General features: G+C 43.9%; 1 protein-coding gene across 1 annotated transcript; it reads right to left on the bottom strand.

Annotated features, from left to right (window-relative positions):
- Nucleotides 1-132: 132 nt before the first annotated feature.
- dgkaa (diacylglycerol kinase, alpha a) lies at nt 133-27,717 on the bottom strand. Its single transcript, XM_086105022.1, has 24 exons — nt 27,522-27,717; nt 16,976-17,089; nt 15,454-15,530; nt 13,970-14,099; nt 12,913-12,987; nt 12,786-12,835; nt 12,399-12,473; nt 12,136-12,252; nt 10,625-10,742; nt 9,867-9,955; nt 9,653-9,772; nt 6,446-6,544; nt 6,245-6,322; nt 6,100-6,173; nt 5,713-5,787; nt 5,184-5,269; nt 4,929-5,018; nt 3,786-3,946; nt 3,631-3,695; nt 3,452-3,542; nt 3,205-3,391; nt 1,949-2,066; nt 1,449-1,509; nt 133-1,361 (listed from the first exon to the last, which is right to left on the bottom strand). The coding sequence occupies exons 2-24, from the start codon at nt 17,049-17,051 to the stop codon at nt 1,281-1,283; spliced, it is 2,193 nt and encodes a 730-aa protein (XP_085961148.1). The 5' UTR covers nt 17,052-17,089; nt 27,522-27,717; the 3' UTR covers nt 133-1,280.

The raw sequence follows: 27,717 nt of genomic DNA, 5'->3' as shown, positions 1-27,717 counted from the left end.
TCCTTAAATTTAACATTCTGATCTGTGCAGTTCTGTTGAATTCAAAGTAAAAGAAGAATGGATCTAATTTTGTTCCTATTATCAGGAGTCAAGACCAACATGAATGGAGCAAATAGCAGGCAGGCAACGGAAGACGTTATAGTAAGAGTACAGTATTTATTTATAATGTATAAATTATTCCTTATTAACTAAAGGGCAAATGAGAGTAGCGACAATATTTGTACAACATTAATACTGTAAAAAGATTGATGTCTTTAATCCAAATTTTGAGCTAAAGCAGAACTAGGGATGAAAAAAACAATACACAAGTAATGGCACCCTCTTGTGGCAGAAAAGTAAAGGGCACGATTTCCTTGATTGCACATTCTGTCCCTTCAAACACACTGTAGTCACAACACGCTCTTGGTATACTGAAATTATTTGACTCCGTAGAGCATTTACATAGTGACGTAAACCTTTACAAAAAAGCTTTAGGTACTGGGGTACATGGCAGACACACAAACACCTGAATGATTTGTCTCATATTGGTGATAATTGAAGGCTAAGTCTAATGGCCTTACGTCCGTCCCATCAATATTATTATTACATTCTCATTATAATATACTTCTGAGACACAAGTACAACAACTAGGAATGTGCAATTCCCAGTGTGTCTACCCAATTTAGGCAGAAGCAATCGAAAAAGCACTCGTCCTTCTCAAAGCAAACTAACATTACATTCCTACACAGCAGTCGACCTGAAGCATTGGAGGCGTTGATTGTATTGAATAAGAGCTTCTTCTTTGTCTTGTTTTTTTTTTCTTCTCACAATCACGCAAATAATCTACACAGCGTGATGTTAAAGCCTTATAAGATGTCAGTCGGTTATATACAATAATCAAGTACACAGAGGAGAGCGGTCCAGGCGCCATAGTGTAATTCATATTTTAAGGAAAATTGAATTCAGGAAAATTAAAATTATAGCGTACTTGTTGGAATTCTTGGACATTTGCCACTTTAAAAACACAAAATTAAATGGTTAAATTATTAAAAAAATTTAATTATCTGAATCTTTCATCTCTGATTGCGTGCGATGTTGATGTAAGTGCTTTCTTTCCATGTGGTACTCCTATAATAGTTTGTAAGTTTTGTTTCAACAGAAAAGACAAATCCAAAGTGATAGGACATGTCAGACTTCAAAAACAGCAGATGTCCATTTGTAGCTCTGGAATTTACATTTTACGAATGTGGACATATATTTTTTAGAAGTTACAATATTGCCTGGAGACAGAACGTTTGCTTTTATTTGTAGTTGAAGAATCCGGATGCTTTGGCCTGTGGAGCCATCAGCATGCTCGCTTGGTTCTTGTGCGTGATGTGAATCTGAAAAGTCAACGCAAACATTTCATGACAAGAACAAAGTAATAAACCCCACCCAGACAGCTTCCCGATCCAAATGTTTGTACATACTGTGCAGGGCGGCTGCATCCACGGCTCTCCGTCGATCTGCATCGGCAACGCTTTCTTGGTCCTGAGTAGAAACAAATCAAATCGCAAACAGATCGTTTTTACCGCCGCTGAACGTCAACTGGCGGCCGTGATAACCCGGAAAGACACCGGACGTTTGGAAAAATTCACATATTTTCCCCAAATTCCCGATGGCCAACCTGCCCTGCTTGTGGAATACCACCTGTACGGAGTGAGAACCGAACATCTACACATTCACATTTGTTTACTGTTGCACCATAGTGGAGTTCTGTGTTCTAATTGACGTTAATCTTAACAAACTCTATGTTGAGGAGCACATCTAGGACTCAAATTATGTGCTTGAGGTTGCCCTTTGGAAAAATGAAAAAGCCTGACACGTTTCAGAATTGCAAACCAGGAAGTCAATCATGTTTGAAAAGAAGGGAACTGAAACTGTCAGCTCCCAATGATAAGTCTGAATGTGTCTCTTGTGTTTTCCCCACCTGATGGTGAGCTGCGCTGTCTTCGCCAGCCTCACGGCGCTCTTCAGGCCCGTGTATATTTGTCCCATCTCCATGGCGCCCTCTAGGCCCACCACCTCCAGTCTACGGTCGCTCAGATCTGGAGAGCCACAGGAACAAAAATATCAAAGTACTCTGAGTTTTTTATTCACTCAGGGAAGTATTTGTAGCAATATGGTGCACTAGTGGTTATCAATCTTAGCTCTGGCATTCTTGTGTAGAGTTTGCATGTTCTCCCCGTACCGTACCAGCATGCCCCCCCCCCCCCGACACACACACACACGTTCCAACATCATACGAAATGTTCATTGAATACTCCAATTACGTGTCAATGCTTGTTTGTCTAGATGTGTGTTGAGATTGGATGGCGATCACCATGCGTGAGTCTCATCTGTTACGCTTTTAGTTTACTTTCCTCTCTGAACCAGAATGCAGCATGCCCCCACCAATATCCAAAGCTAAAGAACAAAAATATGGCATGCCACAATTTCCATTTATTAAACACAGCTTCGTGTTAGTGTGATACATGGCCACTAATGGCTGCTTGTGACCACACTGTGTCGTCAAGCAATGATATCGTCATTTGCTGCCATCCAGTGACCATTTTCTGGTAGTGGTTGCAAAAATGCTACTTTGCTGCCACCTTTTGGAAAAGCAGAATTTATGATCCAACTCCTGAATTGGCGCTCATTAGATTTTGTAGTGGGCGGCCCGGTGGTCCAGTGATTAGCACGTCGACCTCACAGTGCAGAGGTTGTGGGTTCCTGTGTGGAGTTGGCATGTTCTCCCCATGCCTGCATGGGTTTTCTCCGGGTACTCCGGTTTCCTCCCACATTCCAAAAACATGCATGGCAGACTGATTGAAGACTCTAAATTGTCCCAAGGTGTGATTGTGAGCGCAGATGGTTGTTCGTCTCTGTGTGCCCTGTGATTGGCTGGCAACTAGTTCAGGTTGTATGTACCCCGCGTCAGCCTTCTCGGGCGGAGTTTTCATGTTCTTGTAGCACTTGCATGGGGTTTTCATGCTAACATGTGCATTCGGTTCATTGAAGACTCTTAAACTGTCCATGAAATTTAGCTGGGAGGGGCTCCAGCTCACCTGTGACCCTAATGAGGATGAGTGCTTCCTGATTGAAAATGAATGGATGGATAGGTTGTGCAGCTGTACCTAATGTTGTGTCCTGTTGTTTCACAATCCTATTCTAGTCTTCTGCTTTGACCATCAAGAGTTCAAGTACCTTGGCCGGTTACTTTCAGGATTTCGGGGTCCACGATCACATCGGGCTCGTCCTGACCGCTCGGCCCCTTAACGTCCCCCTTCTTGCTCTCACCCCAGAGATTGGAACCGCCATGCATGCTGGGAATGTTTAGAACAGCGATGCCCTCCAGAGACAGGCTGCTGAGATCCAAAGGTGTCCCGCAACACTGGCGACAGAAGACAAAATCAACAAATGTTTTGCTGTTGTTGCGTTATTGCCGTCTCACCTCCATCGTTAGACTTTCGTTCAGTTTCTTGCAAGAGGCTGAGATGGTCTCAGAGGTGGCAAATTCAAAATACCACAGCTTGTTCTTCATTCTGCACACACGCAAAAAAACAAACAAAACAGAAACACTCAAGAGGTTTGCAAAGTGAGATATTCTCAAAAATGTCACCCAGTCTGTACCTGCTGTTGAATTTTTGAGGATGTTTCTCTCGCATGGTGTGAAAGCGGTGTGCGATGGAGGCGTCCTTTTGGCGTGACAAATCCGCATCAGTGAGCCACAGAGACATAAACACACACACACACACACACACACACACAGCTTTGTGGGGACTCACCACTCCGATGGAGAAGTAGTTGTTGATGATTTCATATGGCACTGGGTCGCCCTTCTCTTCACCTTCTTCCATGATGACCTGCACGCTCCAGCGGTCCATCAGAACCTGAGAGCTTCCCTCAATGTCCCTCAGGATCCTATTCAGGTCCTCACCGTCGTATCCTGAGGGGTGACGTTGAAGCGTGCTTTGATATGATAAATCATTTGCTGAGACTCCTTTCGGGCCCCCTGTAACATGGCAAGCTGTCCACTGTAGTAAAGGCTGTCCCCGAAAGGGTTAATTGCAGAGGGGACGGTGGACTAGTGGTTACTAAATCTGTCTCACGGTTCTGAGGTGCATTTTAACATTTCATTTGGAAAATGGATGGACGGTGACACATGCTGATAGCCGCCGATGTCACAGTCAACGTGAATGCTGCAAATTGGAGCAGAAGCCACGATTAGAGGAAATAGGGTCGTCTTTGGGCTTACGTGTGGAATATGCATCCTGAGTGACTTAGACATGTCCCGCTTGTGAGGGTGTACAATATAATGCTGATCCATTTTCAGATGCTTTGGCTTTGTTGAGTACTACCATATTTTCCGCACTAAACGGCGCACCTAAAAGCCTTCCATTTTCTTAAAAGCTCACAGCGCGCCTTAAAATCCGATGCACCTTGTGTATGGTCATTACGGTAATATGTCAACCCCAAAATGGCTCCCTGCTAGAGACATGCTTACAACGAACTTAAGACGATCGGTTTCGCAGTTGAACACGGAAATAGAGCAGCGGCAAGAGAGTTCAACGTTAACGAGTCAATGTTATAACTTTCTGTTGGTTCAATGAACTGTGTCGCTGCTTTGTTAAATAAGTTTTCCTGACATCTGATCGTCGCGATATAAATCAGGGTGTAGTTAGTGTTCTGTTGGCATTTCCTTGAGCATAGCTCCATCTAGTGGATGCATTGCAGATTGCGTCTTATAATGCGGTGCGTCCAATATATGCAAACATTTACGAAATAGGCCATTCATTGAAGGTGCACCTCATAATCCAGTGCGCCTTTTAGTGTGGAAAATACGATAGTCTTCTTTGCTACGCTTTGTATGAGCATCTTGTCACAAACGCTACGTCAGGTTGTTGCTGTAACGTATCATTTGTTCCCACCTCCTCCCCACCGCAGGCATCGCGCCAGGTCATTTCCTGTGCCCAGAGGAAGTACGGCAACCGGCGGCCGCACCAGCAGACTGGCTTTGTCTGAATTGGGTAAGAGAAGTAGGAGGATACACAAAAGAAGAGATTTTGCAGCAAAATGACAAATATTAATTTGCCGCAGACCCCAAAAAGAATCGTTTGACCTCGGCGGAGGTCCGTGCTCTACTAGGTCTCCCATTTGCAAGTGATTTTGTGCGTCGAGCTCACCGATGGCATCCAGGATCCAGCCGACGGTGCCGTCTCCGCCGCATACCAGGATCCTGTAATCCTGAAGGTTTCTGAAGAAACTCAGGCTGATCAAGAGACAACAATTTAATATGCACGTAAACACAACAACACACAACTTATAAAAAGTTAAGGCCATTGAGATGAATCGAAAATTGATGTCTTTTACAGGTGGACTTCATTTGACCTCTGAAGTTTTGTACCTGTCCCAACTGTTGAAACAGATATTGTGAGTTTTGCTGTTCTTCAGCACCTTGTTGCTGAACAGCAAATTCTATACAAAGGATCGAAACATTGTAGAGTCGGACATGTACGGTCAAAAGTTTAGACAAGGTCAAATTAGGTTCAGCTGTAAAGGTTATTGTGCATTTTTGGTTCATCCTGAAGTTTCATTAAAAAGCCCAGTAGCCCAAATTGTTCTCAGTAGTTTATGGAAACATAGCTGTTGCAAATACAGCAGTTGTTTGAGGGTGTTTGCATCATTTTTTTTTTTCTGGCAGCAGTCACTCACCCTGCAGCCGGTCCACCGTTGGAAAGGTTGTACACTTGCCGAGGGTTGAGCAAATACTGAAACTTACGGAGGACCCTGAAATGCATAAAAAACGAACTTGAAAGATGTGTGATTTTTAAAAATATATATTAAGATGGCTCATGAGGAACCATTTTTAGTCAAGCTTTGTTGAGGTAAATTATTTGTAACATACCCATTTGAACTTTTTTTTTTTCAGTCCAGCTTTTTGCTTTTTTAACATTTATAATCTATTCACATGACTTTGTCGTCAAGTTTTGAGGCATTGTCATGTTTTGTCTTCCTGTAGTTGTAATCATCGCATGGAACGATTTGCGTAACGTGGGTACAAAAGATGCATCAATACAAATGTTTGTTGTCGAGGCTCACCTTTCCCCCTGCTTGCCTCCACTTTTGGGATTGACAAACACAAGAAGAGGGTGCGTATTGGGCACGGGGCTGATCTGTCACAGAAATAAGTTAAGAGGACATTGGTGGCTTTCTAATCATTTCACGAGATTTCAAGTATACGTACCTGAAGGACTTGTCCATCAGGTGTTGTATTGAGCTCAGCGTCATCCATCTGACCAGAGCAGCCATTGTTCGATCGCTCCTTCATCCCACAGAGAACACGGAAAGTAAATGTTGATTAGATGATTGATGATGACAGACATGAGATGATTATCTAATGTGGGTCGATAGATCGATTGTTCCATCCATCCATCCATCCATCCACCTTGATGACAGGATAGACAGCCCACGGAGGCAGGATGTGGTCTCGAAGTGGGCCACACGTGCACTCGCTCGGCTCCTCGTCTGCACACGCGTCGTGGCGCTGGGAAGCGGAATACAATGTCAAAAAGAGAAAAACAATTGAGAGAAACAGATTCCTGGATCTGCGTTTTTAACATCAACTCACAAAACACATTTACCTGGGAAAGAGGAATACAAATATAAATTAACTTTTTGACATTTTGCATACAAATAGTTGGGAGTCTAGATCGCCTGCCTTCCCGCCAAGTGGGAAATTAAGCCATTAAGAAAATCTTTATTCTTTTATTGCTGAAAATGCATCTATGAGTTAGTCCGTGTTCTGAACTTAAACCAACTGTGACAAAACAATGGGGCTGATTTACAAAAACAACCGCCCGGCAACAAGTTTCTCCGCTCATGACATAGTACATGACATTATGTCAATGCCAAAAGGCAAGCAGAAATGATTTGAGTTTTCTTGGATGCACAGAGGGCAGCCCGGTGGTCCAGTGGTTAGCACGTCGACTTCACAGTGCAGAGGTACCGGGTTCCAACTCCGGCCTCCCTGTGTGGAGTTTGCATGTTCTCCCCGGGCCTGCGTGGGTTTTCTCTGGGTACTCCGGTTTCCTCCCACATTCCAAAAACATGCATGGCAGGCTGATTGGTCACTCTAAATTGTCCCTAGGTGTGAGTGAGGGCGTGCATGGTTGTTCGTCTCTGTGTGCCCTGCGATTGGCTGGCTACCAATTCGGGGTGTCCCCCGCCTACTGCCCGAAGACAACTGGGATAGGCTCCAGCACCCCCGCGACCCTAGTGAGGATGAAGCGGTTCGGAAGATGAATGAATGGATGCACAGATTCACATTATTTTGACAATATTTGGTCTTCCTGCTCGGTGACATCCCCAAAACTTGAATCCAGACACTTGCTGACTCCATCAGGGAAAACCGAAGCCACACTCTCTTGTAGGGGCTGACCTGTGCTTCAAACACCTCACAGTCACTTTTTTTTAAATTCTGGGACCAAACTGCAACCACTCAGAGATATGCCCCAAGTCGTCACAGTAACAAATTGGCCGAGCAGTAAAACATGATAGTTTCACCAAGACTAAAACATAATTGTTTTTGTTTTTTTATTATAAAAAATTAAAATTCCTCGTCTCACCCCCCCCCCCCCCCCCCTCGGGTTGTGTCCGTCCCTCATTCAGCTCGGGTCCTCTACCAGAGGCCAGGAAGCTTGAGGGTTCTGCGCAGTATCCTTGCTGTTCCCAGCACTGCACATGTCTGGACTGAGATGTCGGATGTTGTTCCCGGGATCTGTTGCAACCACTCATCTAGTTTGGGGGTCACTGCCCCGAGTGCTCCGACCACCACAGGCACGACTGTCACCTTTACCTTCCAGGCTCTCTCCAGCTCCTCTCTGAGCCCTTGGTATTTCTCGAGTTTTTCGTGTTCCTTCTTTCTGATGTTTCCATCACTTGGGACCGCTACATCCACTACAACGGCTTTCCTCTGCCCTTTATCTATGATCACGATATCTGGTTGGTTCGCCATTACCATCTTGTCAGTCTGGATCTGGAAGTCCCACAGGATCTTCGCTCTGTCATTCTCCACCACCTTCGGAGGTGTTTCCCATTTTGACCTTGGGGTTTCCAGTCCATACTCCGCACAGATGTTTCGGTAGACTATGCCAGCCACCTGGTTATGGCGTTCCATGTAGGCTTTCCCTGCCAGCATCTTACACCCTGCAGTTATGTGTTGGATCGTCTCAGGGGCCTCTTTGCACAACCTACACCTTGGGTCTTGTCTGGTGTGGTATATCTGGGCCTCAATGGCTCTGGTGCTCAGGGCCTGCTCTTGAGCAGCCAGGATGAGTGCCTCTGTGCTGTCCTTCAGGCCAGCCCTCTCTAGCCACTGATAGGACTTCTTGAGATCGGCCACTTCAGTTATGGTCCGGTGGTACATCCCGTGTAGGGGCTTGTCCTCCCATGATGGTCCCTCTTCCAACGCCTCATCCTCTGTTCCCCATTGTCTGAGACATTCTCTGAGTACGTCATCCGTTGGAGCCTTCTCCTTGATGTATTCATGGAGCTTGGATGTTTCATCCTGGACAGTGGCTCTCACACTCACCAGTCCCCGGCCTCCTTCCTTTCGGCTTGCGTACAGTCTCAGGGTGCTGGATTTGGGATGGAACCCTCCGTGCATGGTTAGGAGCTTTCGGGTCTTAACGTCCGTGGTCTGAATCTCTTCCTTTGGCCACCTTATTATTCCTGCAGGGTATCTGATCACTGGCAGGGCATAGCTGTTTATTGCCCGGGTCTTATTCTTGCCATTGAGCTGGCTTCTTAGGACTTGCCTCACTCGCTGGAGGTATTTGGCCGTAGCCGCTTTCCTTGTTGCCAGTTCGAGGTTGCCATTGGCTTGTGGTATACCGAGGTACTTGTAGCTGTCCTCAATGTCTGCTATTGTTCCTTCAGGGAGTGAGACCCCTTCAGTGCGGACTACCTTTCCTCTCTTAGTCACCATCCGACTACATTTCTCAAGCCCGAATGACATCCCGATGTCGCTGCTGTAGATCCTGGTTGTGTGGATCAGGGAGTCTATGTCCCTTTCGCTCTTAGCATACAGCTTTATGTCATCCATGTAGAGGAGGTGACTGATTGTAGCTCCATTTCTGAGGCGGTATCCATAGCCTTCTTGGTGATTACTTGGCTTTTATATATATATATATATATATATATATATATATATATATATATGTATATGTATATATATATATATATATATATATATGTATATGTATATGGTAGTACGGTAGTACGGTAGTAGTATATATATATATTTGGTCAATTGTCCAATATAAATGTATATATATATATATATACACACACACATATACATTTACACATATACATATATGAATATATACAGTACATATATACATACATACACACACGCACGCACGCACACGCTTTCTTTGACATCTCCAATCTCTGTTCTGATGACCACAAACCTGTTTGACAGACTTTTTCTTCAACCCAAAACTCATCCAAGCATGCGTTTATGGAGGAAAAAAAAGGAGGCCTCCTCCAACCAAAGTTGGACAATTGACCAAAATGTCTTTTGTCTTGATCACCCATAAACTATTCAACTCCAACCAGCATGAGTCACTCATGCGCAGGCCTTCCTCACCATGGAGTGACACCACACACAGTGTTTGCCCGTCAGGCCTTGGAAGCTCTTGATCTTCTTCTGGCACTTGTCGCACTTCCTTGATTCACAATTGCCACTCACCCAGTCGTGCGCTGGAACCTGAAAAAGAGGAAAGTCTCATTTGTGGCCACAAGGGCAGAAAAAAAAAAATCACACACAGTCCGTTCAGGTTTTCATGAAGACGGTAGCGTACCCCTGTTTCTTTCTTGGACTTCACATAGGTTCTGGCACAGGGGGCTGGATTCCTGTTCGCGCATCGGCCATGGACTGTGTACTTGCAGCCTGTCGATCGGAGGTGACAAATGTACTCTGAACACACTGAACGCACTCTGAACTTAAGTAGAAATACAGATACTTGTGTAAAGACACGACTGGTAAAAGCATAAAGTGCTGATTCAGCTCCCGTATTTCAGCAAAAATACAATAACAGACAAGTGGCTCTCTCTTTTTTGTTCATTTACATTGTGCTCGACTTTACTTCTCTGTACTTATGCCTATTTTACACCCTATTGTCCTCTGCATTGACTTTAATAAGCAAGATCCATAAGCAAAGAGTAAAAAGTACTGACATCATATTTGAACCCTTTCAGAGACAGCGGTTACGAGAGTGGACGGCTATTCAAATGTTGTTTTCGCTTCAATTAATTCATCTTGATGTCACAGTTGTGCATCAACCACTACAATGGACCCTTATGTGTGTTGCCAGCCACTGCCATTATTTTTTTTCCCTTCATGCCTAAAGACACTTGAGAAAAGATTCCTGATGTAGGTTATCATTATTTGTGCATGTATGGGTTAAAAATGAAGGGTGTAAAAGTAAGCTCGGATATCGAAATAAAGCTACTAATGTGGAATTTCCAGCGCGGCTGTAGATAAGACCACCAAGAAAGCGTGTTGACGGATGCTCCGGTTGCGTGTATGCAAGCGCGCCGTCGGGTTGCGCTTACTCACAGGTGCAGCACAGGCCCTGCTTCCTGAGACCCAGTAGCATGCAGTGGCACACGTTGCAGTAAACGGGCTTGTTGAAATGTTTCATTCTCCACAGGTGCTGTCCATCTGTCTGTGTCATCTGTGAAACAGCAAACACAGGAAAAAAAAAACGACGCGACAATTCGGTTATCGAGGTTATGAACAAGACAGAGTTGAGTTCAGGTCAGTTGAGCGTCCGTTCCCGATGGTCGCAACATAACTCCTTTCGTAACAGAAGTGTCCCACATTTATTTCACACCCACTCGCTGCGAGCCTCGCCTCGCACTAATGACATTGCTGATTATGCAGAATGTGTCATGGCGTCCCGGGCAGCACGGCGCGTTCACATCAGCACGCTAATCTTCGCAAATTATCCGCACAAAATGATGAGGTTGCTTCAATCTGGGAATTGGGCAAAAGTACTTTTATCCAAATTACATGTGAAAGTGCTCCCCCCCCCCCCCCCCTTCCAGCAGGTAAATCCATCTCTTCGCCCGGTTATAAATACCATAAGAGGGACAGAGAGGTCACAATAGCTTTTGCGATTAATAATTGATAGGCGACAGACACAATTTTTTTGTTGTTGTTGAATGTTAAGCTTCTCAAAAGCTATTCTAAACATCTCTGTCACTGTTTTTGTATTACCACATAACATTTTCTGCATCCTTCAAGCAGGACGAGGAGGAAAAAAAACCTTTTGTCTTGTTTTTCAGTTTCTCAGCCATCAATATGTATCACCGGTATCATGAGATCATTATCACGGCCAAAATAGAGTGTGACAAGGTCATACAAAAACGGAATATAATTCATAAATCGGCAAACATTTTTGGGGGGGGGGGGGGAGCATGTGAAGAAGCTTACATGTGTGCGATGTCACGATAGATGTCAGCATTCCACATGAGTGAGTGCTCAGTTGAGGAAAAATCAAATTCAAATTCAACTCGGGTTTTGCTTTTTGCAACACACTTTTGCCCCCCCCCCCCCCCCATTGTTTAACTTTTTGCCTCATTTCTTTTGACGCAACGTGACAATGAATGCTTTCAGAAAGGAGATGTTTGGGGCGCCGTTTTTATGACGCCGTGCTGGCAGCGTTTAACCAAAGTAAATATTGTTGTTTCCACAAAAAGTGACAGCAAGTAGCAATTTTTAAATATGAAATTAAATATGTGCTTTCAGCTTTCTGGTTTATCAGAGTTCCAGTAACTGCTGTTGGAAAAAAATTGTGCCGCGGGCTCATCAGTCATTTACAATCATAGCCAAAGGCTCATTTATTATCTTCTGTTTTAATCTTTTTAGTCAACGGCAACACGTGTGCGAACGTTAAAAAAAAGCACGCTAGAGCACTCACACGTCGGTGATGACATTCGCGCACTTAGTAGTGCTTGAGTGCCGTATGTAAAAAAAAAAAAAAAAAAAGGCCAGAGAGATGAGAAATAGGAGGCAAAGGCCGGCGAGACGTTGGCACGACCCCGAAAAGCGTTCACGTCGTTCACCTTCAGGCCGAGTAGGACCAGCAAGGGGACGTTGTTCATGCCTCCCTCCACCCACTCCTCCAGAGAAACAGTACCGCTGCTGTCAGCATCGATGGCAGTCATCATGTCCTTGAGAACCTGCGGGAATCTCTCCGTTATCATTTGAACGCCAAACCGGTTTCTCAGCTTTTAGGGCTAGTGTCAGGTTGGTCGTCGTCGTTGTTGTTGGATGAGAAGCTTGTCAGTTGACAAAACTGGTGCAGCGGGGCCACCATGGGACTTACCGGCCTGAGCTCTGACACGTCCCATCCCAAGTACTCAGCAGCGTGCATCATCTGGGCGATAATTCGATCCACTTCCTGCCACGAAAAAAAAAGAAGAAAAGAATTAAATACGATCAGAAGCACTAATCGACGTTTCCAAGCAAATTTGTTCTATTCAATTGCATAACGGTGTTCCTAACAGTCTATTCCCTTCATTTTGTCGTGTTTCTCTTGGCCGCGTGGTTTTCAGGAGCTCATGAGGACGTACAAAGGAAGATCATTTTGCCGAATCAAATTGCATCCCGTTTGTGTTGCCATTTCAATCAAATGTGCCCAATGCCTTCAGAAGCAGTCGTGCTGCCTGATGTAACGTGATCAACCGTTATATTCAGGGGTGCATGTTTTTACCGAGCTGTCCAGAACGCCATTGCCGTCTCTATCGTAGAGCTTGAAAGCAACTGAGGGTAAAGAAACAAAATGAAAGAACAGTGACATTTATTTTGGAGGGGAAGGGGGGGGCAAGAAAAGGACTTACATTCCAGCTTGTCCCGAGGCTGACCGTCCTCCAAGAGCGAGAAGTAACACGAAACATCCTTGAGGAAGACCTCCTCTGTAAAGAGAGGCCAGTCGAACAACAGATATTGTCCATCAATCCATTTTTTTTAAAGCTCTTGCCCTCATGAGGGCCGTGGGTGAGCTGGAAACGATCTCAGCCGATTCAGGGCAAAAGGCGAATACACCCCTGGTCAATTGCAGCAATATGTACTGTTTGCTTCCCCGCCCCTACTGAAAATGCTTCTTGACAATAAAATGCGATTCACAACGTGAATTGAATGAATAAAAAATTTGGATTATGTAAAAAAAAAAAAAAAGAAACCCATTGCTTGTTTGTTACTAGGCGAGATGTATTACCAGTATGTAAAACGATATTTTATCTGAAACCCTACAGCCAAACATGAAAATCCCCCATTATATTGTTGGGCGGGGGGGTCGGTTTGTTTTGTTTACTAAAATATTTAGTTCAGATCTGTGGGATTAACCTGGAAAAAATTGCTCCTCAAAATGACACAGCTGCTCCTCAAATTAAATCAATGACCAGCAAAATTGCTCCTCGAAGGAAAAACTTTATTTCGAGCATTGCACACGTTACACAAACTAAGCTGCTTGCACGGAAGTCAGAAGAATGGACCAGAACACCAACACTGATTATTAACAGAAACCCCTAGAAAACCTAGACTGTATTATGTTTGATTATTATTAGTTTTTCCTTCGCCATTGACTATTTACCTGAAAGGGGTGTCCGCGACATTCTATTAACATAATAAAATAAAATAAAAAAAGACAATAATGGACAAATGTTTTTCAAAGGGCAGCATCGATATACGTATACAGTACCATCATCAACGTGTGCAAAATATTTTGGTGACATTGCGCTATGGGTTACTCTGTGATAATTTTTTTCAATATCCTGGAAGAGCACAAAAAGCTGAAAAATTCCCATACTGGTCTGACATTGATATAAGACTGTGATCGGCCGCAAGTGTGCCGATCCGTGTGTGTGTGTGTGTGTGTGTGTGTGTGTGCGTTCTTACTGCTGCTGTCTTCCCGGGCAGTTTCGGAGTTCTGGAAAGAGCGGAAGAGTCGCTGGCACAGATCTGATGGGAAGTCGTCCACTTCCAAATAAGTCTTCAAGAAGAGACGGAAGCCTTCTTCATTGATGCACTGGAACGGATAAAACTTTGAATGAAAGGCGTGTGAGGCGTTTAAGAGCTTCTTATTTCTTACTGCTTATTTCTGACAATTTGTTCGACAGCAAGCTGTTCTGTACTTGCGTACCACCGTTACGTAACACCGGCACGAACTGACGCAAATAAGCGCGCCTCACTATGCCTGACGTATGAAATAACGAGTGAAGCTGAGCGAAAATCCACCTTCAAGTGACGGCTGTAGAACGGCCGCCGGACCAGGCTGTCTGAAACACGATCGCGCACGGGCGTGAGGCCTCTGCGATCATAAATGTATCAAAGTCAAAAGGTGAGCAGGAGCTCCAATGTGTCTTGTTGGCTGCATGGATTAGCGTTCGCTAACAGATGATCAGCGGCACATATAATTGCTTGGTTAATATGTTGACGGCGCCAGTGGTGTTTGCGTTTCGTGACGTGTCCAGGCCATGTGCCGTGCATGAGTCTGGCCTGCCTTCTCAAAGCAGCTCATTTTATTTCGCAAAGCAAGAATTAGGTTGGGTAAAGAAAGTGATTGCTTCCAATGCAGCACTCCAGCGCGCATCCCACTGAGTGTTAATCCGTCGCCACTCCTGCTTGTATTTCGGCACTCAAGCCCTCTAATGCAAGAAAGCAGAAGTCAGTACAGAAGTTCGGTGCGCTCTCTGGCCTGGTAGGAGTGAATTTCATGATTGGATGCTGGAGGGCTTAAACTGAACTCCCTCGATAATGCTGAACCACAAACCCATTTCTTGCTGACGCCGATGCCCTGCAGTGCTGCCCCACTAATAAATAATTCACTCACTGCAACCCCACCAAGACATTTAACTGGAATCCTTCCTTGTGTTATCGCCATGCTGTATCATACTTGGTGCTACGCTACCTTTCATCCATCCGTCCATATTCGAAAACACTTGCTATAACCGCAAATATTTCAGGCAGTCGTGTCCACCACAAGGTCGCCACGCTGCCAGGGATTCATTCATCCAATTTGAAATGCCCCCCGTAATAGGCCATCAGAAATGACTACGTTAGCTCGCTGCATAAGTGGATTCAAACTTCTGAAAGCAGTCGGCAAGGCTTTGCTGTGTGGGCCCGGGCGAGGACGTCATTTACATTTGCAATCTCGGTAGAACGGCGCCGCCTCTCACAAGAGTGCTCAGTCAACACCATCGGCGGCTTTGAATCTCATTAGCCGGTTTTCAGGCTGTTAATACGTGCCCACGTAAGAATGAATCACACGCTTCTTTTCTGCATGCTCCGAGTCATCACGTGTCAGAACTTGAGCAGCTTTGAAAATGAAGAGGACACGTCGTCCCTGTCGCATCCCATCCCGTGCTGTGCCGTGCTCTCACCTCTCCATGCCTGTGCCGGGAAAGGCGGCCATCTGCATCGAATTCCCGCAGCACGTCTTTCACCTTCAGGCTGCAATCTGGAAGAGGTCACAGAATGAGGGGCAAAGGCAAAGGCAGATATTTGAGGCCTATCACGTGACGGCAACATATGATAAGGTCTGAGTGTGGTGGGGGAGAATTTTCCTCATGAATCAACTGAAAATGAACAGTCAGTTAACTCATTCTGTACCAGCCAATTCTGGACCAAGTCTGAAAAGACGTTTAAAAACGTCTTTGGGAGTGAATGAGTTAATCGAAGGAATAAATTCATTTCACGATTTTAGAACATACAAAAGTGTCTTTATTGCAAGATTTCTAGAATATTAAATCATCCATCCGTTTTCAGCACCGCTTATTCTGAAGAGGGACGCCGGGAGTTGCCGGAGTCTATCCCACCTGAGTTTGGGCGGAAGGCAGACTACACTCTGAACTGGCCGCCAGTCAGTCGTAGAGCACATAACGACCATTCACGCCCACATCCACACCGTCACTGAGTGGGAACTGATCCCACGCTGCCTGACACACTAGTCAGGCGAGTGTACCACTACACCATCAGTGACTATGTGAAAGTACAAAAAAGTAAATTCAAGTTACATCTTTGAGAGCCATTCAAAATAATGAAAACACTGAATTAGAAGGTGCTCTTTATTGCCTGTCACCCTTTTCTTTAGTTGTTTTAAGGCTTTTGTGATTAAGGGCTATACTTGATTTTGTAAAGTGCATTCAAGTACTTCAAAAAGCGCTGTCACATTAAAATGTATTATATTTAAAATGATAATTCAATCTGAAATGCTTTCTTTAACCCTTTCATGGACGGCGGTTACTACAGTGGACAGCTTATCATGTTATAGGTTACAGAGTGCAAATGTACAATTCGGGGTTTAATGCAAATTTTTTCTTTTGAAAATCTGCCTCGAAGTGGCACAACGTTTGATTAGGTCACATGTGACTAGCCAATCTTGTGAGATTTCCTTTCAGTGAACATCTGAAGCACAGTTCCTGAGAAGGCTGTCCTGCGGCATGTTAATTGAACTTGCGCTTCCAATTTAACAGCAAACTTGCACAATTGTTTTTAAACACGTGCAGCTTTCTGATCGCTTTTTCTGTTTATTAGAAAACTAAATGTATGCATGACGCAAATATACAGACCACTTGTGTCCATTTTAATTCCTCCCACATAACACGACACCGTCAAACCGTTTTTTCAGAGCAGGTTTGCGAATGGACATTTTTTGTTTATCAGGTTTGATTGGACCTTTAGCTCATAAACGTTTTAAAATGATGGAAGTTTGACTCCAAAAAAAAAAAAAAATTGAATTCAACACCCCTGCCTGGTGTAGGGTTCTGTGTTCAGACTGAAAGCTTGTCTCAATTTCAGACACCAAGGCTGCAGGCGAGTGTGTGAGTGGGTAGAAGTGCAACATGAAGGTGAGCGTATGTGCGCCTGGGGCGAGGGGGTTGAAATATCGATAAATGTACTCACATTCAATGTACTGCTGGAGCTGGATGAAGTCGACAGGGTTGAGCTCCTTCACATCTTTGCTGGCGGGGGCGGACATGCTGCGTGAGCTCAGGTGCGAGACGCGGCGAGGCGAAACTGTGGAGACAAGAGACAAGGTAGGCGGAATGTGGTCTGCTTTTGAAAGCAAAGTCAAAACAACTTTTTACACCTCGCACCGTGGACGTCTATGACGCAGAGCATTCGAGTGCTTGATTTTCCATCCATCCCGTTTTAAATAGCTCTTGTCCTCATTAAGGTGGTGGGTTAACGCTAGCATTGCCCAACTAACTCCCTTAGGGTGAAAGACCGGGTAAACTATGGACTAGTTGCTAGTTAATCACAAGGCACTTTTGGACAAACACTCATTCACACCCACATTCACAGCAAAGAACAACTTTTTAATTTTTTTAAATTATTGTTATTTTGTTTCTACAAACGCCCCAATTTAATTGAAAAAAAAAAAACCTCACTTAACATCCATCCATCCATTTTCTGAACCGTTTTATCCTCACAAGGGTTGCGGGGTGTGCTGGAGCCTATCCCAGCCGTCTTCGGGCAGTAGGCGGGGGACACCCTGAACCGGTTGCCAGCCAATCGCAGGTCACACAGAGACGAACAACCAGGTTGGAGGAAACCGGAGTACCCGGAGAAAACCCACGCAGGCACGGGGAGAACATGCAAACTCCACACAGGGAGGCCGGAGCCGGGATCGAAACCATGACCTCTGCACTGTGAGGTCGACGCATTAACCACTGGAACACCGGGCCGCCCGCTGATAAGTATTCAATATACATTTCCTCGAAAAAACGAAGTAAATGAGAAAAAATACTGGGGGGGGGGGGGGGGGGAACTCAGGAAAAATCCAACATATGAAAAAAATATTGAAAAAAAAATAGGAAACAAAATCGATAAATGTAAATCTGAGGGTGCCGAACTGTGATTGTGGGGATTGGCTGTAGTTTTAAGTTGTAACATCACCATTCACCACTAGATGACAGACATGGCTTGGTTGCACCTACATTGGGTCTCATGCTGCATTTGAGGAAAGTGGGAAATCGGAATGATCCCACTCAGATTGTCTCAGTTCTGACCTGAGCAAAAGTAAACAGCAAAGATGGCTTATTCCGATGATTTGTTTGTTGTTCCGGTTCCTCACAGCACATATTGACCTCCAGCAAACTCATAATGTCTTTGAATCATCTATGTCCAAACAAACTTGAATGTTGGGCAGCATCCTTATGAATTTCCTCCCACTGCACAGCCTGTATTTGCATTGCCATCATTCATAATAAATGGTGATCCACTACAAGCTGTCTTCCCCAAAGTATGTCAGGCTAAAAGTGAAACTTTGACTCCCGGTAGTCGATGGGCCCGAAATAATTTTGCATTTTCTCATTGGCCTATAAAAACTATATAGCCTGAGATGTATTTTAGGCTGGAACTCGGGACTGAGCCATCCGCCCACGACGTCCACTCACCAGAATCACCCAACACATTGGCTAAGCTGCACAAATACACACACAGCTCGCCTCAGCGAACAAAGTCAAGAACTGAAAATGTCAAACAAGGTCCGATGTGGGTAAAGAATTAGCATGTGACTCACGAAAGAGGCCTGAACGCCATGGTGAGAACACAACGAAAAGGAGATCCCTGAATGGTGGGAAAACAAACAAGGCAAATGTCATCAATCATTGACAAGGCGGATAAAATTGGAGAGGAGGAAGTCCCCATCCTACACTGATGATGACTAAAGTTTAAAGTGCTGCTGTCTGACAAAAAAAAAAGGAAAAAAAAGTGAAAAGGTCTGCTTGCTCTTGCTGGACTCACTGAAAAAGCTTTGCTCTATCCCTGATTTAATTCCCTCCAAAGGTCAGGAGCGTTGCCTAGCAGGTTTGCGGCTGATCAAGCGGGCTAGGAAAGCACGGATGGCCAAGTGCCACATGGAGAAATCATGGCAGGATCGATGCCTTGGAAGCGATTCATCTAAAAATAGGACTCAGCAGGCCGGTGGAAATCAACTCAAAACAAGTTGCTGACGTCTCAAGTTCTCTTTCCACAGGAGGAATCAGCATGATTTCCCTTCGGGCTCTTTTTATGTCATTCAGTCCGTCAGCCTCTGCAATCACTTCCTGATCAAGCCTCGCAAATGACCCCAGAGGAGAAAACGGAGAGGTGGAAAAAAGCATCCAAGAAATGAATGACTCTGGAAAAACAACGGTGCCGTCTGATCTGGATTAGTGAAGCAGCTACAAATATTTCATTCAGGGGTTTGCAGGAATTTTGTGGAGCCTTAATACTCGCCACATGACACACCCTGACCTGCTGCTTACCTCAAGGGGTTTTTAAAACGGCACAAGGGCATTCTGATTTTTTCACTGAACTAGGATGCAGAATAATGAGGGCAATTTTTGACAGCCAAGTCTAAAAGCTGTGAATACTTTTCAAAAACCTCAAAGTGATTTTCCTCAATTCAAACTTATACTAATTCAAAAAGAAAAGTGCTCCCCCACAACAATTATGTCGTTTTCAGTAATAGTGGACAATGATGAACTTCTTTCAACTAGGAGAGGCGCTGTTGGGTCACTCAAGCGGTTTGCTGTCTAAGAAGTAACTGGGTGACATCAGTGATGGGAAATTGGGCCACGCAAACCTCCACGATGCTACGAATCTGGAGAAATGTATTCTGATCGGTATATACCAAGCTCACTATTGCATAAGTCAATAATATATCAAAATGAACAATTAGTGTAATTAATCGATTCGTAATCACTTTTCCGAATTATGTATGGGGGTGCCCTTTGGTAATCCTCATATTTCATGCGGAGTCTTTTTTGTGGATTCAAGCTGAAAGATAACAATAATACTGCAAGTTATTCCTTTTTTTTGTTGCATGATTGAGGGCTCTCTCACAAGTGAATGGACAGCAGAGAAAGAACGCTGGCCTCCCTCGGGGCAGTACAGTCTGTTTATATGTGCAGACATTTGGCCTCCAATCAAAAGCCACGGTTACTGTAGTTTGATGATTTTAGTTAAAACAGAGCAGATTGGCTCCATCATTTTCAGACCTTAAAAAAGCTCCAGACGACTATAAATAAAAAATGTTGCCCTACTTGTTGGGAGCCCAGCGGATTTCACCGTTCAGACTATTTGAGTAACTAGATATGTGTACAGTGAAATGAACCTTATGACGTGAATATGGTCACATTTGAGTATGTAACTGGTAGACGATCATCCAGCCTTTTATCAGCTCCTTCAGTCTTTACAAAGATGACATAAATATGTCAAAGGGGGACGGACACTTTTTGCCCCATGTTGAGATGTCATGTTACTGTATTTACATATCAGAGGTGAACATTTTGGGCTCTATTTTCAACAGACAGCGCATATGGAAATCCTGCCAGGTCCTGATTTTCGTGCAGGCACAAGCTTCGATGTGCCCGTTGGGGAATTTTTATCTCTCTATGCCATGCTGGTTGGGCATCCTGGTGCACTGAGGGCATTTCCTGATATTTTGGTGTCAGAAAGTCCCCTTAACTTTATTCCTACTGGAATCATGGCACTGTTTTGGCACCGGCAGTGTAATGTGATTTTGAACGGGGCACAGACAAACAGACTCCGCACTCTCCGGACATGTATATTTCATTCAGAAATATGACAACAGCATGCCTCATTGCAGAAATTTGTTATCATCTCTCTCTCTCTCTCCCTATATATACATATATATATATATATATATATATATATATATATATATATATATATATATACACACTCACAAAAGATTGGGGTGGAAAGCGGACTGCAAGTCGAGTCGGCTGTGCTCACACCCACAACTGCACATTTTAAATATGCCGGCTTGCACGGGTCTGCAAAAATAGCAAAGTTAGAAAAGATTTGGACAACCCTCTGCAGAAGATTCTGGGCAGAAAAATAGAGCTATGATATGAATAAAACAGTGATATATGAGTGACAAAAGGGACATCACAGCCATGGAGGAGGTAAGAACTGATTGGTAATCTCCCCCATGCAGATTTGCCTTCAGAGGCAGGGTGAGCTTTACCCGATCCCATCCTGAAAATGACAATGATTTTCTCTCTCTGTCCAATGTGTGTTGTCAATGCACAGCAGTAGGGCTGGGGAAAACAGTTATGGCAATAAATTGCCTTAATTAAGTCATTTCCGTTCATTTTCATGGGGAAAGAATTGTTTTGCGTTATGAGCATGGTAACAGAACAAATGAAATTCATATCTCAAGTTACTACTTTTACGATTTGCACTGGCCATTTTTTTAAAGGGATAAATTAAGAAAAAAAAACATTGAAAAAATAAATAAAACAAGGTAAGTGAGGTGCATCTGCGATGAGACACTTCTGTGTCTCAAGTTACAACATTTCAGCATTAGCGTGATTAATTTGTGTGTTTTTAAACTTGAATGAAAATTAAGAAAGCTAAAAACATTTAATAACAGTTAATAATGTCTATATTCGCGATGGAATTTTCCAGCCATTTTTAATATAGCTTGTCTTCGATAAGGACATGCGTGGGGCCAAATCCAGCAGACGTTGGGCAAACAAACGGAAGGTTGACCGACCAACTGGACTGGATGATGTTTGACCTTAGTGGTTCCACTAAATGGAATGCATTGTAGAAAATCCAGCAGCAGCGAAAGGTCAAATTCCGGGCACTGCAACTGTAATACAATTTGGAATCCAACCAAAATATGGGGAGGGGGTTTAGGGGTTGACCAGCATTCAGGTTTGATTTGTACTTGACAAATGACTACTGCTGTATTGTAGTATTCCCTAAGTGGTGAATGCAGCACCAATTACACTCGTCAACCAATGTTTAAACTTTTCTTTAAATCAGAGATGCAAAAAAACTTTTCTATATATATTTGGGGGGGGGGGGGGAGTGGCTGAAACGGAACCTGTACTCATTTTAGGTTCAGCAACAGGTGGAAGTATCTTCTGAAACGTCGTAGCCATAAATTCCTAATTCCAATCCATACTGTGCAGGTCGAATTTAATTTAAAAACAAAATCTGAAAATATTTCCAAAATCTGAAAAAAAAAAGTTAATGATTTTTTTTAGATCTGCTTCAAAAAAAGATTGCACACAAAACGCCATCTCTGTTCAAAATGCACAGCTGACCAGTTTTATTTTCCCCATAAAAACACCCCTCTTATCAGCAGCCATAATAAAGTCTTACTGTCAGAAAAGAAGCACTCGACAAGAATCACTTCAAGGTGCACATGGGGAATGACCTTTTTTTCCCACACGGCTGTTTGTGCCGGCTGTTGTGAAAGCCCACGCCTCGCGACGAGAAAATCTGCCGTTGTGCAACCTTCAAATGCCACTTTTTTTCTCTCTCTCTCTCTCTTTCAGATTAGAAAGACTTCTCTGAATAGAAGAAAATATTTTCCACCATCCGCCTCACTGGAGCGTGTGCAGCAGATAGCGGCGGAGGCGGCGAGACGGAGAACACATTTGGTTGCTAAGGAGCGTGTTTCCCTCCATTAGCAGCTGAGAGAGCCTCTGACAAACATGTGGGAGGTGGAGGGGGTGGGGGCGGGGTTGTGGTGGTGGTGGGGTGGGGGGGGGGACACATCGCGGAAAGCAGCCAGCTCAGAGAAGAAAAAAAAAAAAAAAAAAGGGGGGGAGCCCCGTTGCAAGAAGTCTTCCCTGTGTAGCTCCTCCTCCTCCTCCGCCCACGCCAACCTTACGTGGCCTATCAAGCCGATGCCCCCACTCTGCATTCAACATGCAGATGTGACTGTGTGAGTCATAGCAGGAACAGAGCGAACGCTCCCTCGCTATTTTTCACATAAAAGCTACAGTTCTATTCTTGCACTTCATGAAACAAAACTGAACAGCGCTTCAATTTCAAAGCAATTGCGGTGCAGCCACGAAAACAAGTCAACTCTGCAAGTCCACTCACGTTAAAATGACAGCAACACAATAAACAAGAATTAAGAAAATAAATAACAATAAAGATCAGAACATGCCTCTGAAGTACCATTTTAAAAGACTTGACACACCTTAGCTGATAGAAACAGCGCAATGAACAGTCAGCAACCAAATGTGCGCAAAATGTAAACTAGTTTCTTTTTTTGTTTTTTTTAACTTTAGTCCTGATGAGAATACCCAACTATAACACAGCCAACACAACATTTCCCGCTTAGTGCAGCCCTGTGACCACGACTTCCTCTGTTTGACATTTTATATCTTTTGCACCAGCTCTCAAGTGGCAGACACTTGGAGATATACTTTGTGCACCTTTACATGACAATATACTTTTTTTTTTTAATCTTCATGCACAGACAGCATGATTCAGCAAACCATTCATTTTATATGCATGCTGGGCCACGAGTTGGCAATGTCACTTTGTAAAGAACCACAACACACGAATACAACTTGTTGCCCTCGTGACACTAAATCTTCATTGACGGACGTGTAGGTTTAAAATTCTTTTTTTTTTCTTTCATGAAAACAAAGTTTTTCTATGCAGTTTAATTTGTCTTTTTTTAAGTATATGAAACGTTCGATTTGGTGCAATGGTATTAGTCGGCCTAACAGTTTCTTTAACACAAACGCTTGAGTAAAGGCTTTTTGTCCTGTCAGGTCAGACATGCATTATGTTGCTATAATGTACGGTATGTGTGAGTGTGTAAAAAAAAAAAAAAAAACATGGTGTACCATGAGGCAAACACTGCAGGGTACAAAGATCCTTTGGTCTGGTATCAGCTCATTATGCGGTTGCGGACCTTTCAATTCACAGACAGCAGAGATTGAAAACGCATGTTTGTTGAGGAGAGGTACCGCGCACGCCGACATCCGACGAGAGTGAGACGAAAGAAAAGAAAGCGCCGTGAAATGAAATAACACAAGAGCGGCAAAAGAGTCACGGTGCTGTGAATCACAAATTTCTTGGAAAATGAAGGGGAGGAACGGTTGGCCGCCTATCACTCCGACTGCAGTGTGACTTATGTAAGAGCTTCTTGTGGGGGCAGCCTTCTGCTACATACTCCATTAAAAATAAGAGGGGGTGGGGTGAAACAACCTGTTCCGACTTGTCATAACAGCCACTTTGCTTTTCTGGTGGGAGTGCGCGTGTATCAGGGAGTCTCGCTTCGCCCACCCACGGATCGATGTGAAGCAGGAAGTGAAATGCAACCCGAGCTCGTCGTTGAAAGTTAACTACACGAATACAGACAAAAATATTTGGACACGGCACCTTGGGGAAGTGCACAGCGGAAAGCAAAGTGGTGTTTGTTGCTTTTAGAGCTTGTTGGGAAGTTGAAGTTGTTGGAGTGTGTCGGTGGGACATTGGCGGTGTCAAGAGTTCGCTGATGTTTTGGCTGTAAAGTAGGGCCGACTGCCAAAGCTTTCTGAGCGGCGTGCTTCCACAGCAAATTTCGGTATTTATGGACTTTCCACTTGGAAAAGAAAAGGATCTTCCCTAAACTGTTCCCACAAAAGTGGAAGCAAACGATAGCATTAAATGGCTTCCTAAAATTACTAATTAAGATTAAGGCATGTGGTCGGAATTTCAGATTGAGTAATTGTCTCAAAACTTTTGTCCATATGGCATATATTAATTTGTACATTTGATTGACAGTTTCACTTCTTTGGGCTTTTACATTAATCCGTTACTATATTTATCAATGGGCAAAGGATTATGAGTCCAACCATCAGCTAATGCTCAGTTTCAGCATGATTTATCGCTCGGATATGCTTGCCAGTTATTATTTTTAGCCGCTAACATGCCTGCAAACGTAATCAAACCAAACCCTAAAGTCCAGCATGGCGCTCTCGGATGTTTTTTTTGTTTGTTTTTTTTAACCACAAACCAATTTTTTCAATGCCATGCTAAAGGAAAAGAAACATCACTCACATAGAAGCAGTTAGACTTTCGAGTTTGGGGGAACACATCAAAGCTGAACAAAATGATGGTACTTATTTTTAAAATGTTTGTGTTGAGCCGAGGTAATCAGTTCATTAAAACCTGGGAGGAGAGCTGTTTCTATTTAGACTCTCCCTTTGAGCTATCGAAATAAAGAATGGATTGATCTTTAACTGTAGTACATAGTATGCAATGCAGTTGTACACCACTGCAAACGGTAATGATACAAATGAGCACATATTTCTCGGAACACAACTCAGAGCATGACTGTCTTGCTGAAAGTACAAGTTTGGATACAATTTCTCTCTAGTGGGATTGCCAATATGAGAAGAAATATGTGTTATTATTACATGGGATTTTTGATTTTAGTAACTGCATGTGCAACCTGACTGGCAGCAGTGCCCTGACAAAAGGAAGCGAAAGCCAAATACCAGATGTAGTATAGAGAAGTTCAATCGACACAATGACAGGATCTGTATTCAGCGCTAATGTTGCACTCCTGGATAGCAACTGGATGAAGAGAAGCGTAGATAGTCAGACAGACAGAAAGATCGACAGACAGAATGATGTCACATCTGACATCACCTTGAAGTATTAGTAGGAGTCAAAGAGGAAGTCAAGGCAAAAAAGTTTCTTTACAATTATATGTTCTATCCGCTGCCACTAGTCTAAACACGGTACTCTCATTAATAATGTGTTTGTGGAGTATGAATTAAGCAGCAAAATCCACCCCTTTTTTTTCCATCTCAGGGGGGGCGGCCATTTTGCGACTTGCTGTCGAAAATGACATCACGTTTGCTCGGGGCTCGGTTAATGACCAAATCATGGCTCACCTGTTTTCTGGGTTTGGTCCTGTCATGTTTGCTAGCTGAGCCCTGAGCAGGCTGGATTTTTGAACTTTGAGGTTCCACGAAGTGGATTTCACAGACAGTACCACTGCACTATAAAGATGAATTAAATGAAAGAAGAGGTTTACCTTACATGAGAAAACTGTCGGGACAAAGTACACTAATTTGACTGCTTGCATTAAATAAAGATGCAGAGGGGATGCCGAACTAGTGGTTAGCGTGTCTGCCTCAAAGTTCTGTGGTTCAGGGTTTGAATCTCAGCTCTTTTAGGGTTTTCTCCGGGTATTCCAGCTTCGCCCCACGTTACAAAAACATGCGTATTTGGTATGTTGGACAGTCTAAATTGTCCTTGGGTGTGAATGAGAGGGTGAATTACACATTTTCTATATATGCCCAACTGACTGACAGGAAGGGTGTACCCTGCCTCTTGCCCAAAGTCAGCCAGATAGGTTTATGCATATCCGCAGCTCTAATAATGACAAGCACTATAGAAAACGGATGGAAGATAGACACTAATGTATTTGGTCAAATAATGGCCTCTGCTCTAACAGCTACAGCGTTCTAATCGTGTCATCCATTTCCACATACTGTAAAAAAGTTTGGACGTTTATTGAGCCAAGGCACATATTTTATATCACAAACATTTCACTGCACACCACCCAATTTTTTTTAAAGAAAAAAACCCCATACCCACTACAATATGCTGAAATAACGATCACGTCGTCTTGATTTTAGATATCACAAATGTACTTAGTGTGAAATTTAGTTGACCACAGCTATCATTCTAAATGTACCTTCTCCCATTCGGTAGAAGAGCTTTCAGTTGTTCTGCCTATCGCGACACGTCACTGGCATAAAGAGTTCTGATATGAATAAAACGGTGATAAATTATTTGTAGTACAGTACATGCATATTGACTCTCTGATCCATTTGGTGAAAATGACTAATTTCCCACAGCACAGTGACTGGAAAACACACACCTCCAGCCGATTACTGTATTATGTGTCATGAAAGCATCATTATCACAACACACACTACCTGCAGAAGCGATGAGGCACATAGAATGATGAACTTTACAAGAAGTTCAAATAAAAGGTGTAGGGGGAAAAATAAGGGCTCAGAAACAAACAAACAAAAAAAAACACATGAAAACCGCTAACCAGGTGCAAGTGTGTCTTCCTGGAGGGGTGAGGGGGAAATAAAATTTGCAATGTTTTGGACACAAACATTTTGGGATTCACGGATTTCGACTGAGACACACGCGCAAGTCGTGTCGACTAGAAAATATGGTAGGGAATAATGTGACAAAGAGTTTCCTTTCATTGGACGATAGTGGCTGGGATACTCACAAAAAAATTAGATTTTACAGTAGATATTTGAAAATGTTTTATTTCAACGCAACTACACTGCCTAATAATAACAATTAAGGCCGGAAGTCTCCAGAGAGTGTCTAAAAACTGCAGACGCATGACGCGGAGTCCTCTTTAAATAGTGGGGACCCGCACTTGTAACTTAATAAGAGTGGCGATAGCGATGACATGACTGCATGGCAAAGGCAACTCACACATGCACGCTTCTAAACTGTCAAGTGGATTACTGTGTTGTAACCCGCTATTAAAAACGAGGAAACACATCTTGTCATCTTGTTGCAAGTGCATTTGCGTAGAGGATTCGCTAGCAGCTGTGCTGCAAGGAGTCCCGCGCTCTGGACTGCAACTTGCACGGAGCGCAGCGGAGCGGACAGGCGCGGACGTGACCGTTCCGCTGAAGTTCGTTACCTGTCTAATGAGCTGAAGCTGGTCGGCCGAGCTTCCGGGGGCCCTCAAGTGTCCGCTGACTTTCCCAGGTGGAGGAATGGAAAGAGCAGGAGGAGGAGAAGGAGGAGAAGAACCCGAGCCAGTGAACCGGGCTGACAGTGTGACTCTTGAGGCCGAGTAAGCAGGCGCCGCCTCGGATCCTCCAGCCCACTCCCTC

Source organism: Hippocampus guttulatus, chromosome 1, assembly GCF_054856545.1.
Source record: "Hippocampus guttulatus isolate MCC_2025c chromosome 1, RoL_Hgut_1.0, whole genome shotgun sequence".
NCBI lineage: Eukaryota > Metazoa > Chordata > Actinopteri > Syngnathiformes > Syngnathidae > Hippocampus > Hippocampus guttulatus.
Note: the sequence above shows the minus strand (reverse complement) of the source record. Positions and strands in the feature narration are given on the sequence as shown.